Source organism: Typopeltis vanoorti, chromosome 19, assembly GCF_054136105.1.
Source record: "Typopeltis vanoorti isolate ZY-2024b chromosome 19, IOZ_Tvanoo_1.0, whole genome shotgun sequence".
Taxonomy (NCBI): Eukaryota; Metazoa; Arthropoda; class Arachnida; order Uropygi; family Thelyphonidae; genus Typopeltis; species Typopeltis vanoorti.
Window position 1 is genome coordinate 75,371,072 of NC_143567.1, and position 16,084 is coordinate 75,387,155.

The following is a 16,084-nucleotide window of genomic DNA, read 5'->3' on the forward strand; positions in this document are numbered from 1 at the left end:
CTGTTTAATTTGTTCATAAATGATATAGGAAATGATCTGAGAGGAACAGTTCATTTGTTTGCGGATGATGCGAAGTTGGGTAGGGCAATAGTGAATGCAGATGACGTCAAAATTTTGCAGGATGATTTGGATAGATTGGAGGTCTGGGCTAAGGAGAATGGATGTCAGTTTAATGTGGCAAAATGTAAGGTTATGCATTTTGGGGTGAAAAGATTGGCGGCAGTTTACTGCATTGGTGGAACCCTGCTCCAGGAAATTGATGAGGCACGAGATTTAGGAGTGTTGGTAGATAAGGAATTGAAATTTAGGGGACACATTGCAAAAGTGACCAAAACAGCTCATCAAATCACTTGGTTGCTGAAGAATACGTTGACAAGCAGAGACAAGCAGGTTATTGTTCCTCTCTATCGAGCCTTGATAAGACCCCATCTAGACTACTGTGCTCAGATTTGGTCACCTAGGTTTCTTCTTGATGGGGAGGAGGTGGAGAGGATCCAGAGGCGAGTGACCAAGATGATAGCAGGTCTGTGGAATGAACCGTATGAGAACAGGTTGAGGATTTGTGGGTTGCAAAAATTGGTTGATAGGCGGAGGAGGGGAGATATGATTGAGACATTCAAATTACTGAAGGGTTTCTATAAAATTAATTCAGAAGATATTTTTGAGAACAGGGCTGGTTGTGGGAGGACTAGGGGACATCCATGGAAACTGGGCAAAAGTGTGGTTAGTAAAGGTGTTAGAGCTGGGTTCTTTACTTTTAGAGTAGTGAATGAGTGGAATGCGCTCCCTGAGTCTGTAGTGGATGCTGTGACAGTGAATGAGTTTAAGGCGAGGTATGATAGATACTGTATGAATGTCAAATAGTTGTGATGAATATGATTTGGGCCTCCCTCGATGAGTCTAATGACTCCTGGAGTTGCCCGTAATAATAATAATAATAATATATATATATATATATATATATATATATATATATATATACACATACGGGGAGGGGAGATCTGTGTAATAGAATAACAGTATGCAAGTTCATAAGATTTTTCTTATATTTCAATATGAACTTTTAAAAAGCAAGCGGGACAATGATAATTTATAACTTGTTTATGTTTACATATATATATATATATATATATATATATAGATACATATATATACATACATACAATTTGGAGCAGAACAATCTCCCATTGCGCTATAAAGTCGAAATAATCAAGAACTCGAACGAATGCGACTGTGGGCGACCCTAGATCCAAAATGGCGGCAAGTAAGCGTACCTTCTATTTTGAGCGTTATTAAGCCGCGCCGTGGGGCAGGTTGCCCCTATGCTACAACCTGTCGATGGTACTGGCCATGATCTTTCCTGCTGGTGGAACCGAATTTGTCTTCTATGGCGCTGAACAACTGGCTTCTGTCCACTTTTTGACTGCTGTTTGGATTCTGGTGTGTAATGGTGAATCCAAGTCTCATCCATAGTAATACATCGACGCACAAATCAGTTTTATTCTTGTTAAAACGCCCCAAGCACTGTTCAGAGATTTTCATGTGAATGCGTTTTTGTTCTGCTGTGAGAAAACGCTGCACCCATCTTGCGCAAAACGGTTTCATATGCAATTCTTCATGCAATATATATCCTACACGTTCTTTTGAAATGCCTATAGTCTCAGCAATTTCACGCTCTTTGACTTGCCGGTCATCCAATATCATATCTTGCACTTGATCAATGATTTCTGGTGTTGATACACTTTTTGGACGTCTTTCGCGTGGAACATCTTCAAGGCTGGTTGGCCACGTTTATACTCGGCAGCCTATTTCTTAATTGTCGAAATGGAAGGAGAAGAGTGCTCATAAACTTTTATGAACTTCGAATGCATTTATTTTGGCACTGAACTTTTCTTTTATCGTGCGGTTATAAAATTCATTTTATAACCGCACGATATATTTTATACAGCTTTAGACAGCTGTATAAAACAAACTACTTGATAGAATGACTTGGAATTTCACATGGATGCTTACAACACATATACCAACTTAGAAAAAAAATTCTTGTCGATAGTGTTGTCATCTGTGGTCGAGGCCGAGAACGTTTTAGACCACCCTCCCATGTTAGTAAGTGTAAAGTTATGTACTTTGACATGATGAGATTTCCAATGGCAGAAACGCATATTAGCGTATCCGCTCTCCAGCCAAAACGGCTGCGGGTTCGAATTCCGCCGTGGGAATGGATGTTTGTGATTGTCCTTGGAAATACTAGTGGTTTTGGGAGGCAGTAGATGGCGTTGGTGTAGTTGCGGCGAGTTGGTAGATTGAGTGCGGAGACAGAGTTGTAAAGCAGGTGTCCTCCCTTGATAAGTCTTTGGACTCCCTGAAGGTGTTTAATAATAATAATAATAATAAAATCTAGTTCTTCTCTGATGCCTTATTTTTTTATTTGGTCCAATTTTGTGCATCCTTTAATTGTTCTTAAGAATCTCATATTTGGATCTTGTATTTTACTTGCATCTTTCTTTTTAACTGTCTATGTTTCTGAGTCACATAAGAGTGTGAGTTTATTCGATGTCCTATTAATTGTTCCAGAGATTTTCTGAAATTTCTTTTCTTTTTTTTTTGTCTATATCTTTATCTTTCAGATATGTTATTATGCAGCCTATTTTTGATCAAAAATTAAAAATTAAACTAGTTTTGATCTAAAATTATCCTGAGCTTTAAACGCCATAACTTTTGTTTTTAGTGAAATTTTTAAGCTATATTGTTCGTTTATTTTGTTTAATTCGTAAACTGATTTTTGAAGGTCATCTTCAATGTTTTGTAATATAATATCTGATCATCTGCATACATCATTGTATTTATAACAGTTCTTCTAGTTAACTGGATACCTTACTTTATGGTTGTTTTCCATATTTCATTAATCTGATCAATATATATATTGAATAGAGTTGGAGATAAGCTACATTCCTGTCTGACACCCTGATTTATTTCAATCTCTTCTGTTAATTTATTATCTAACTGTAACTGTATTTTTGTATCTTTATATAAACTTTGTATAGCTTGTATCAAATGTAATGGATATCCTTGTTTATTCATTATATTCATTAGTTTTTCTTCTCCAGGTGATTTTCCGTTTCTTGTTTCTTTCAATTTCTTTTAATCTTCATAATACCAATAAATGAACTTGTTTTTTCGTAATTTCTTATAGTTTGTGCTTTAAACTGTTAGTTATCTAAACGAAATTTTAACAAATTTCGTTTAGATAAACTGTTAGTTAATTAAACGAAACTTGTCGGGTTTATTTTTTTAGTACTTGTTTAGTTTTAAAAAAGTCTTTTTTGATAAAAATGTGGTCACAAAACCGGAATGATTCGATTGAAGTTATTTATTAATTTTAAGAATCTGTGATGTAAACATTCTCTGCCACATTTCCAAACTCTTTGTTTATGCCATCTAATCTGGTTGATTTTTTTATTTTTTTTGTTACCCTTATTGCTTCTTTTAGTTCATCATTTTAGGTTTATATCAGTGCTGATTTCTTCATTATTATTTTCTGTTACTAAATTTGAGTTATACCATAAATTCTTATAATGTTCTATTCATTGTTTCTCTTGTGTTATGCTGATTTGTACTGTATCTCTTTCTTCGTTGTTTAATTTCCTTAATATTTTGTTGGCTATATCTTTTCTTCTATGTATGTCTTCTATTTTATCCATAAATCTGTCCCAATAATTTCGGTAAGCTTTCTGTACTATGGTTTTAACTATATTTCTTTTGTTTTTGTATATTTCTTTTGTTTCCTTTGTATATTTTTGAAGGAGTGATTTGTATGCCATTTGTTTTTCGGTTGTGGAGACGAAAATGGCTTGTGGAGACGAATAAACTCCTAAACGAAAGATGCAAGATGAGAATCAATAAGAGAGAGAGAGAAAAGAAAAAGAAAAGAAATTAAATTAAATGTACCAGGGATAGAGAGCAAATCATGAATGCTACAATAGATGGGAAAAGATTATTGCAAGTAAAAGAATTTGTCTACCTAGGAAGCCTAATAACATCAGATGAGAGAAGTGGAAGAAATATGAAAACAAGAATAGGAGAAGCAAAAAAAAAAAAAAAAAAAGCATTAAGCATTTACCAAGAAAAGAACATTATTAACATGTGTCGTTGAAAACAAAGAAGCGCTATATTAAAAGTTTTGTCTGGAGTGTGACCCTCTACAGATATGGACTCTCCAAAAAAAAAAAAAAAAAAAAAAAAAATCAAACTCCTAGCATTCGAGATGTGGTGTTGGCTCCGAATGCAGAAGAAAGCCAAAAGAAAAAAAGAGACATATTACATATGTTAGAAAAAAAAATTACACGATAGGACACCTATTAAGACAGATTGGACTACAACCTCGATTGAGGGAATGATGGTGGGAAGTTCTGGTAGAGGGAGATGAAGAACCCAATACATGAGTAACATCAAAAATGGAACGAAACTACCAAACAGGGAAACTAACAGCACAAAACTGAAGACCACTATCAACAGCCAATGCTATCCACCAACCAATAGGTTGAAGAGAGAAAAAGAAGAAGGGACCCAGAAGAAAGTGTGGGAGTGTGGTTTGCATGAGGACTGAATTTTTTGCTTGGAGGGTGGTGATTGTGTGGAATGGATTGCCTTATTTTTCGTATAGTCGCCTCGTGCAGATATTTTGCCGCCCCTTCTTCCTTATTTTTCGTATAGTTTATGCCAACTTTGCCGCCCCAAAAAAACTTGTTGCCCCGTGCAAATGCACGTTTTACCTGGAAGTTTTGCATGTATCGTGTGGATAATGGTCAGTGTAGACTTAAACACGATAAGTGTTTGACACCGTTGAGATGTTCGGAAAAAAAAAAAAAAAAAAAAAAGAATTTCGACGAGGAGAAAACGCAATTATTTTCATAAATAAAACGTGAATATTAAATTTCCATAAGAACAGTATAACAGTAAGGGGGGGGGGGGACGACAATCTTTGTTTGATGAATGTAACTGCTTTCATCATTCTCAGCCAGAAAATCACAATCATGTAACGAACAGTTCTTGTTTTTGTAGTTGTATTTTTCCCTAAAAATAATTGGATTTTTCTTATTTCGCGCTACTGATACACGTTGAAAAACGTATAACACAGAGAAATTAATGACAGATTTATAATTCTCTCTCTCTCTCTCTAGGTCTATACCACAAATCTTTAAGAAAGAAATAGTAACTAACTTTACTTAGTATGAATCTCTCTAAGTGAAGTTTGTTTATGAAAGTTTCAATGTCGATAATTTGTTCGTCATGTGTTTCTAAACAGTGACTTAACGATGTTCTCTTCTTTAACTGCGTTGTTTAGTGTATAAATCTCGTTTTTCAATTTCATTTCTGTCAAGAAGCTTGTTATATGCGCTTCACGCTATGATAATTGATAATAATAATAATGATAAGACGTAATTGATACATAGCTCCAAGTTTTAATATATAATCCCATTCATTCATTCAATTTAAAAAACAAGCCCTTCAAAACTGCACCGTAACTCTCATTGATTGGCTGAAAAGAAAAGATGTTGGCTGTGTTGATTTAAATGCCGCTAATAGTTGCCAAAACTTTATTTTTTTTCCCTCTCCTGTTTTCGTTTCAGAAGCGAGAGTAATGTTCATGACGAATTTAAGGATTTGTGTAGAATTCTGAAATTTTGTCATGAATAAAATCTGTACACATCCTAAAAATTGCCCTTGTTTTATCCAAAGATTTTTACAAGTCTTTCACTATATGTGATTGTTATTAAATACAGCGTTTTCGAATTACTGCGGTGGCTGTGATCGTTCGTGTTTTTGTAGAGTATTCACATGATGGCTGGGAACAGAGAGGTTGTGTTTAAGTTTTACACGTAGTGTTTTTTATTTTTTAAAAAAAAATGTTTTCCGTTTATATAAATTAGTACTGCGTTCTGTGGTTCTTTTCATCATTATGAGGAAAAGAGATATACTGTTTAAAAGACTTTGGAATACGCCATATGGATTTACAACTCCTTTTAATTTGTTTGATGCTGCTAAAAGTAAGACTTCGAAAAAAAAATTATTATTACTACTTTTATGTATATAAAATATAGTATTATGTTTCATATTGTCATAATAATGTCGAACTGAACTTAAAATTACACAATTCTTGTGTATTCTGAAAATGACACATTTCGAAGAAAAGCGATTTCCATGGCTTAAATTATCTTGGGCAATAAATAGTATTACCAATCTTGAGATACTTTAAGCTTGGCATGGGGTTCATGGTTGCATGTATTTCATACAAAGTGAAAATTTCACAGGTAATATTTATAGGCCGTATACTGAAGCTTCTGAGTATTTACAGTTGAATGTCTATTGGACATGACCTGATGATAAGTATACTCCAATTTGCTTTTCACTACACACAAGAGGGGGTTATACCACAGTTTCTTCATAAAATAACATGGATCCCAGCTTGATATTTTCCAGGAATTTTAGACTGGCTCTTTTTAAATGAAGTTGCATGTTGAATTTCAGCCTTGTCATCCTCGTTTCTTTCTTAAAAAAAAAAAAAAAAAATTCCAAGAAAGGGTGTAAACATTTTCAGCATTCATAAAAACACAGGTTTTAGTTTAATAACATATAATAATTACAAAGGTCAATTTCTACGTAACCGTTATTATTTTTTTCCCTATTGGAATGACATGACTATATTAAGAAGATGAAAAAGTATACCCACCTAATAAAAAAAAAAAAAACTTGTAGTAGTCTTCTGATAACATTTTAATGAATAAAACCAAATGGATAGTTTTTTAATGTGTTCTTCATTAAAGTTGCTGTTTTATGTATTTATTATTATTTTGGGATTTATGTGATCTTATGTATTTAGTTTTTGTAATGAATTTTTATAATTCTTCTGGCCATCCTATATCTTAGTACTAAATTTTATCAAAATCTATCATTTCGTTTTACCCAGAGATGCATAACAAGCCATCTGAGTGAACCTATCACAGATATGGCCACTCAGATTCCACCATTCAGAATCAAGTTCACTATAGAAAAATAAAATAATAGCCTGCCTTTTCTGGATAGTCTAATTATATGCCCTCCCCAGTGACACCCTCTCTTTCTCACTTTACAAAACAAATGTAGATATCTATGCAAATTTTCCGATCATCCCTCTTCTCAACAGTATGATTCAAACACCTTTGCCAACACAGCCTCTAACCTCTGTTCTATCCAGGCTTCCCTTATAGCTGAACTCTTTTTTATTTGCCAGACCTCCTTGTCCAGGGGTCATAATGCTAAAAAGATCAACAAATTAATTGTTTCTCAAATCTCTCTCACCATGTAGGCTATAGTAATGCCATCATTGTTCCTTATATCCAGGGCACCTCAGCAAAAATAGTTAGAACTCTAAAAAAAAAAAAAAAAGTGTAATCTCTGCACTAGGTTCAAACCTTATCTGAAGTTCATTACCCTCATTCAATCTCCTAAGGATTCCCTTCTTCCTCTCTCTCTCTGTTCCAGATGTTTACAAAGTTCTTTGTTATTGCAACCTATCATATTATGATCACACTGGAAGATATGTTAGCATTTGCTGAGAAGAACATAAGAAACACAGCTGCCATAACTATATGCAATCACCTAGTCAGCTCTTAGTATCATTAGCAAATAACTGGATTTTATCTATAAATTAAAGATGTCAAGAAATTATATTCTTGGTTTCAGTCCCTGACTCCCTGGACCTTTCTCTTAATAATAAGTTTTTGGACTCCCTGGAGGTGTCACATAATAATAATAATAAATCCTTTTATCCAAGTGTGAGCAAACAAAGTTTGCGCATGAAGTAACTTCACAATTGGTCTACTTGTATATAGAGGCTAATGATTTCACATAAATTGCCTTAGTATCCCACAATGCAATGCACATATCCTTATAGACATGTATATTGCTATGCATTATGGGAAGGGCCACTACCCTTCCCATAATGGATTGGTTTCGACCTTTATTGAGATCTCATCATTGGGTGCCAAATCCAAAAGTAATACAATTGACATTTATGTCTTTAGGGATGAAGCAAGATGCTTTACATATTCCCCGCTATCTGTTGCGGTTACAGTGAGGGTAAAATTTATGAGCAGTTTGCTCACTCTGAATGGGCATGGAGATTATGCATCACTATGGGATGCTAATATAGCTTTTGGTCTTCTATATTTGAATATGCCGGTTGGATCGTATGCTGCAGCTTGCTGAACCAAATCATTGGGATGTGTGGACGTCTTTAGGGAAAACTTGGTTGCTAAGGATTGTAGAAAAGAGAAAATATATATAGGGAATATTTGTGTCTCTGTGGAGTTGATTGTTTCTAACATACCACGGGGCATTCAGAATCATTCTCAAGCACTTGTTCTGCACTCGCTGTATTTTGATAATGTTAGCATTAGAGGTGTGGCTCCAGGCCGGAGAGGCATAGGTGATTATAGGATGAATCGTCATCTGGTATAGTTGCAATTTGATTCTGTTGCTGAGCTTGCTATTTCTATTAATTAGTGGATAGATCTGAGCTATGGCTTTAGATGCCTTTGTGCACGCAGACTTGGTGTGCTGATTGAACGATAGCTTTTTGTCGAGAATCACACCCAGGTAATTTGTTTCTGTCTGCCAGGGAATTTTAGTATTGAATAGTAACACATCTCCTACAGGAGACATTGGCCTTTTTGAGAAAAGAACGGCTGAGCTTTTTTTTGGGGGGGGGGGGGGGGGGTTGACTTCCAATCTCCACTTAGAGAACCAACCCTCCAGCTTTAGAATGTTTTCTTGAAGCTTTCTGGTAATGAAATGGGGTCTGAGAGATCTGGTTAGTATTGCCGTATCGTCCGCATACAGGGCCAAAATGGAAGTCATCGGATTGTGCGGGATGTCTGACATGTATATAGAGAACAGCAATGGAGCCAGTAGAGATCCCTGCGGCACTTCAGCAAAGATGTGGCACTGGGAGGATGTAGAACCGTTGATTTTTACTTGCATTGATCTATTCTGAAGATATGAATGGATTAAATGAACCCTTTTTAGTGAGGTACCGGCTGAGACAAGTTTGTGCAGGAGTCCAAAATGCCAGATTTTGTCAAATGCTTTGGATAAGTCTAGGAAAACAGCACCTGTGCACTGGCGCCAGTTGTAGCTGGTGGTGATGTATTCGACAATTCTGTAGATTTGCTGGGTAGTACTATGGTGTTGCCTAAAACCAAACTGTTCTTTAGGGAGGATGTTTAGGTCATTTACTGAGGTTTGGAGTCGTGAGAGGATGAGCTTCTCTGCAACCTTACCTAGATTTGAGATGAGACTGATTGGACGATAATTTTGCAGTAGGTGTGGGTCTTTGCCTGGCTTACGTATAGAAATTACGTCAGCCAGTTTCCAGGTGGAAGGAAAATAGTGAAATCTTAAAATTGTATTTATTATACTGGTCAGGTGCACTACTGCTTTTCGGGGCAGAAGTTTAATCAACCGATTAGTAATGCCATCTGGCTCAGGAGCTTTTTTTGTTCTTTAATTTTTTAATAATGTCATATATCTCAGCAGGTGATGTTGGTGCAATATGGTCAGTGCTGGTGATAGGAAGTTTGAGTGAGTGTCTGACCTTGCTGTGAATCTTATATATGTGGTCAAAGTCATGGTTTCTATACGAAGGCCTGCATTGCTCCTCTGAGTTGTATGCTATAACTTCTGCTTTGTCTACATCTGTGTGAGCAAGGCCCTGGTCAGAGAATATTGGGGGAAGGGATCTGTCTTTGTTTTTGATATTTTTCAGTAGTCCCCAGATGGAGTGATCAGTAGGTGAAATGGAGGATAACTTTTCATCCCATACTTGGTCTCTACGAGCTTTGAGTGCATCTCTTACTGCCCCATTTAATCTGTTTTAGATTTATTTTATCTTGTGGTGCACACGTTACGGAATCTTTTCCTAGCTTTGTTTTTGTCTCTGATCAAGTTCATGATGTCTTCAGGCAAATGATCTGGCTTGCGGGCAGATTTGTAGGAGGAAGCTACCTTTATAGCAGAATTAATTTGTTGTGTGAGATTAGTAACTGCAGTTTCTACTTCTTCTTTTGTGCATATGTGAGGAACAGGTCCAATATAATCCTTGAGTGCTGCTGACAGTCTTTCCCATGCAATGTAGCAGTGAGAAGGAGGACACAGGTATTCTTGATTTCCCAGCTGTAGTAGAATCGGATTGTGATCGGATGATAGTTCATCCATAGATATGATGCTGTATTGAAGTTTAATATCCTGCAGGATAGCTATATCCAGGATGTCAGCAGTGTTGAACGTACTGAGATGAGTTGGTTCGGTGGGGCCTGCCACAACAGCGTAGCGTGATCCTAAGTAATTTGAAAGGATGCAACCATTCTTGTTTGTGGTTGTATAATTCCACGCAGGATGCTTGGAATTCAGATCCCCGGCAATAATGGTGAGCCCTCTGATGCATAAGATGGAATTTAGATCACAGTGAAGTAGAGATTTTTGGGGAGGGTTGTAAGCTGAGTAGATTTTCAGTTTGCCAGTGGAGCTGGTGACTACTTCTGCTCCTGTCATCTCAAGGTTAGTGGTTGAAGGATTTATCACAGATTGGTACTTTATGTAGTTTTTAATGAAGATGGCTGTGCTGCCGCCTCTGTAGAGTAGTCTGTCATTTCTGTATAGGTGATAGCCCCTTATTGTAGGATTGTTTGAGGGTCTTAAATGAGTTTCACTGATTAAAATAACATCTGGTTGATACCTATATGTGAAATCTCGGAGTTCCAGAATTTTGTTTTTGAGACCATTTGCATTCCAAGCAACTATCTGAAGAGATGCTGGAATGAGTTTGTTACTATTCATTTATGAGAGCTGTGAGGATGACCTGCGTTTCACGAAGAAATCTTTTAGTGGAAGTTTCAGTAGGGTTTGATAGGCTGAAATTTTGTAGCATGTTTGCTAGTGAAGCCGTAATAACAGCTGTTAGGTTTTTAGGTGCTGTTGATCGATTTTTTCTGGAATTGGTCTAATTGTACGGGTCACATCGGCATAACTTCTTGTTTGCTTTTGGGTGTCTCTATTATTGGAGGTCTCCGACTGTGGCCGCTGAGTCTCCAGTTTTGATGTCTGGGCCTTTGGTGTTTTTCTTGTACTGTAGGAGGAGGGCTGATTGACTGCCTCCATCCGGCTTTTCTTTGGGTGCTGAGTACATCCTTTGTAGTTCGCAGGATGAGGGCCACTGCAGTTGGCACATTTGGCCGAGGTGGTCCTCGGCTTTGTGCAGGTATTGGTTGGGTGGCTGTCCCCACATTTCAAACATCTATATTCTGCTCTACAAAGATTCTGGGCATGGCCAAACTTCTGGCACCTGTGGCACTGCCCAGTAGATGATCTTTTCTGGAGTGGTTCTGGTGTGACGATGAGACCACAAACTGTTTTTAAGTTGTAGATATCCTTGTATATTTTATGAATCTCAACTAGGACTAATGGCATGAGAGTCTTGTCTGCTTTGTACATTCTGCTGACCTAGACTGGAGGCAGATCCTGAGAATATAGGTCAGCAGCTATTTCTGCTGTGTCAATGTCTTCACAGACACCACGAAGGACCACTTTTAATTTTTTTTCGGAGCTGAGCACAAAGGTATGATACTGGATGCCTCTGTCATCTAGTTCTTTGGTCAACCTTCTATAGTCTGTCACTGTTGCTAGCTGTATCTTTATGCCTTCATCCATGTTTTTGGCCTTAATGAAGGCAATATGCAGATTGGACATTGTGGATCTTAAAGCTGCCCACTTATGCTTTTCTCTAAGGATGATCGGAGGCACCTTTTCTTTGGGAGAAATAGTGACGTCCGAACCCTGAGAATCCTGTTCCATTTCAATATTGTCATTGTGCGGTTCATCTGTTGTTCTTCGCTTTTTGCGTACACGCCCTTCTACAAAGTCTGAAGGAGTAGAAGGCACCGATTCTAAATGATCTTCAGCGACAACGTCTGAGACACATTCGGGGGGAAACGTGTCATACAATTTCACTTTTCCCGGCCAATTATCACTCAGCAGCTTTCCTAGTCTGAAGAATTCCATGTATACTTCCTCGAATTTGGCATTCAGAAGTTTTGTCATTTCAATAATTTAAAATGTGTTAAGACACTGACTGAGAAAGAGTAGAGATTTCTCAGGTGTCCCGAGCAGGTAAAGGTAATCCTGTGGACTTTTGAGGGTCCACTAGTAAATCCCATAGACACTCTTAGGTGTCTACCAGCAATAAAATGTCACTATAAGAAACAAAGGCGATACTAGCTGCAGTAGGCGTAGCGTATTGCCCTTGTAATTACAAATGACTTACCTGGATAAAGCACTATGGAAAATAAAGTGACTGTTTATGGTAGCAATCAATTAATTACTATTACTAATGAATAAGCATAAATAAATCGCTAAAAACATATCAATCAAATTCACAATTCATCATCAATAATACATGACACGAAACACTAACACACGAGCCGCCATCTTTTTTCCATCCCCAAAAAAGTAATACTTTGAAGTAATGCAGATTTTCATATTTCCATATACACATAGTCAAAAGGTGTCACACTTTTAACTAAAATACTCTGGATTAGAGATAGGTGTTGAAAGTTTTTTCCACTTGGTTATACTATAAATTAAAGATGCCAAGAAATTATATTCTTGGTTTCACCTTTGGATAAATATAATTTGTACACCACCTTCAAGCCAGCCCAAAAGTTGTCATCTTTCTTATCACCTATCAAAGATACAGTATCAGCTTTATCCTTGCCTGGTGTTTTTCAAATACCCTGTTGTCATCTTTCTTATCACCTATCAAAGATACAGTATCAGCTTTATCCTTGCCTGGTGTTTTTCAAATACCCTGTTGTCATCTTTACTGCTTTGGACAGACTGGCCATTTTGCTGCTATCGGAATTGAAGAACATCTATATTATATAAGATTTTTGGATTCTGAAGGCTCAGGCCTTGCTTCTCATGGCATCGATACTCAACACAGAGTTTGCTGGAACTCTACCAAGATGCTACACTACAGTAGGTTCAAATTTGATTGTCTATTTTTTTGAATTGTTTGAATCCCTACGCCACCATCCTAAACTTATTCAGACAGACTGTATGCCTATTTTTAAGTTTCCAGAAGTGATTGCTATTAATTCTTTATAATGTTTTTATATTTTTATATATTTATTATTTTTGATTTAATTAATTATACATCTATTCCTACATCTCTGAACTCTAATATTGTTTCCTCTTACCAAGCAGCTGCAACCGAGATGTGATATTATACACATGCTGTATGATTCATTCTTTTATTCAGAATTTAAATGTTGTCACCAGTTTTTCTGTCTTCTCCCTGAAAGAAGCTCATGACATATCAAGCGAAATATACAGGAGAAATAAATTATATTTAGTTTTCTGTTACATGTATGAAACTGTCATTCAAAAAATATAGTAGTCAATACTATTTCCTTTACCAAAAAGGCGCTGACAAAATGCTGAGATCACTAAATATTTCTGCTATATTTTTAGCTAATGTCATTCAGTAGCATCTCCAGCAGCTATAGTCAGTCTTTCATACTCTCCCTTTTTTCCATGAGATAATTATAGCCTCTCCCCATGGGCCACCTGTTTAGGGTGGAGGAACCTCCCAGTGATGGTACTGCTCCTTTTAATTCTTCCTCATTTTCTTTGCTTCTCTTCCTGTATTCTTTGCTCTACTTTTCCTGTGTCTTTTTTTATTATCCTTTCTTCCATACTGCCATCATTTGGCTCCAACACCCTGCTGCTGTGTTTGCCATGCAGTGCGGCCTGTGGACATCTGGAAATGAGAAGGAATCCTGGTTGTCTTGCACTACTTTGGCTTCTGTTTTGACAAGATGGGCAGTCCTGAATGGCCTGGTCAGAATTAGTTGGCTAGCAGGTTTGCTGAATTTTTCAACAGTGTTACAGTAAGTCTCTTACCCTATGTTCTTGGACAGAAGTGTCGTGCTGTTATAGTATTCAGGGCCCTGACGTTTCAGTCTCCAGTCATTGCTTGCTGGTTTGTGGGTACCATGTGTGGCTCCATGATAGATGGGAAGCTCTGGTGCCAAACAAAAAAAATCTCTTAAGCATGAATCCTTCATTCTCGTGTTTCATGGACCCTAACAGAGCCTCCATAGCTCAGTCAGTATAGATGAAGCACTTAGGTCAGAAAGACCTGGGTTCGATTCCCATCCACAACCTGAAGAACCTTTATTTGATCTCTTTCAACTAAAGGTGAGTTCACCAGTCTCATATGGGGGTAGGGAGTTTTTTCACCCAGAAACTCGGGTTTTTGTCTCTCAGAACAGGCAAACTGACCCATGAGCACACATGGATCTACAGTCATAAAATACATACTTAATCCCTCATTAGGAGGACTCAACCAGTCCTAAGTGACGGTGGAGGAAAGGGGAGAACCCTATATGAATAAGATAAGGGGCCCTAACAAGATCCCAACGTAGTACTGATACAGTAGATATGCCATTTGATAACAGAAATAAGAAATGTAAGATGTGGTACCACTATGAATGTACTAATTTTTTTCATCATCCTTGCAATAGGTGTAAAGCTAATAGGGAAAATGTCACCATTCTTTATTATAAATGGCTTAGGACTGGCAGGTTCTCCCAGAACAGTTAAGAAATTATGTTCTGGTGATATCTTTGTGGAAACATGTCAATAACATTCTGAAAACTACTGAGAGCAACATCAATGGATGGAATGTCAATTGCAGTAGCACTTCGTAAAACAGTCAGTTCTTGAACTCTGTTTTATGAATTTGGAATAGGGAGCTCCATGAACAGGAGATATGTTCAGAGTTTAAAGATCAGGGGAGTGACAGGTATAAGGTGCATCCTGATATGTAGGGATGGTCACCTGATTCTAACCAGGAACATCATCCTTACTTTTAATACACATAAGCCTTCAGCATCTGTAAAAGCAAAATATCTCAACTGTCCTGTTTAGACTTTACATCCCTAATTCACTGAGATGCTTTAAATGTCAGAAATATAGACATGCCCAAACTGCCTGTCATGGCTCTTATGCTATCTGTGCCATATGTAGTAGTAGAGAGCATGATAACAAAATTTGCTCTGAAAGAAAGTTAAATGTGTCAACTGTCAGGGAGATCATCCAGCTTATTCCCATGCATGTCAGAAGTGGAAAAATTAAAACAAAACAAAATATATCAGGATGCAAAAAGGAAATTAGTCACCACCACACCTCTAGTGAGATCCTCTTATGTTGAGAATGTGTCACTTAAGAAAATGTCAACAGCAATTCAAACTGATGTCTATTCCACCATCTGAATTTCACTGTATCTGAACTTTTATGATTATGAGTGCTTCTCTTATGAGTGCATCAGTCCCACAACCTATGGTCTCACTTCAGAAACAACTCCAAAAATGGTTCCATTCGATGAGAACTCACTTGTCACAAAAATTATTGTAAGAGTATCACTTAAAGATAAACTACCTGACAATTGCATGGAAAAAATGGATACTTTGGTATCTATTGAAAGTACATTAAACTCACCAAATGATCCTGACACATTAGATGTATTGTCAGGATCATTTGAATATTTTTCCAGAGAAAGAGATGGACATCCATATTCCCAAAATCAGAAACCTGGCAAAAGTAATCCCTCAGCCTCCTGGAAATTGGACATCTGTGAAGCAAAAACAGTAGGAAAATTTTTCCAGTGGAACTGGAAAAATTTTCCTATTGTTTCTATTTTTATTCTCATGGGTGACTTAAATGGGCCAACAATCTCTGGGATAGTGCCAGCACAAATTGACAAGGTCATATCATTGAATGAATCCTTGACAATGATGACCTGTCTCTTTTGAATAATAGACGTGTCTAATTATAGGCCAGTTTGTGTGCCATCAGTAGTTAGCAAGATCTTGGAGAAAGTAGTGAGGGACCATATACAGCATTGGGTAGATGAGGGTAACGTTATCAGCAAGAGTCAACATGGATTTGTGAAGGAGTACTCTTGTTTTAACAATATGCTAGCCTT

The 16,084-nt window shown here is 37.1% G+C and overlaps 1 protein-coding gene across 3 annotated transcripts in view; it reads left to right on the top strand.

Annotated features, from left to right (window-relative positions):
- The first annotated feature begins 5,603 nt into the window (after positions 1-5,603).
- Positions 5,604-16,084, top strand: part of LOC150096255 (DDB1- and CUL4-associated factor 6-like) — a 443,059-nt gene continuing 432,578 nt past the window's right edge. The window contains exon 1 of one of the 3 annotated variants that reach the window (XM_090409214.1): positions 5,604-6,047. In XM_090409214.1, coding sequence (XP_090265340.1) covers positions 5,960-6,047 — 88 coding nt within the window. In that variant the 5' untranslated portion in view covers positions 5,604-5,959. The remainder of the gene's footprint in view (positions 6,048-16,084) is intronic. The other 2 variants (XM_090409213.1, XM_090409212.1) reach the window with 2 other exon arrangements.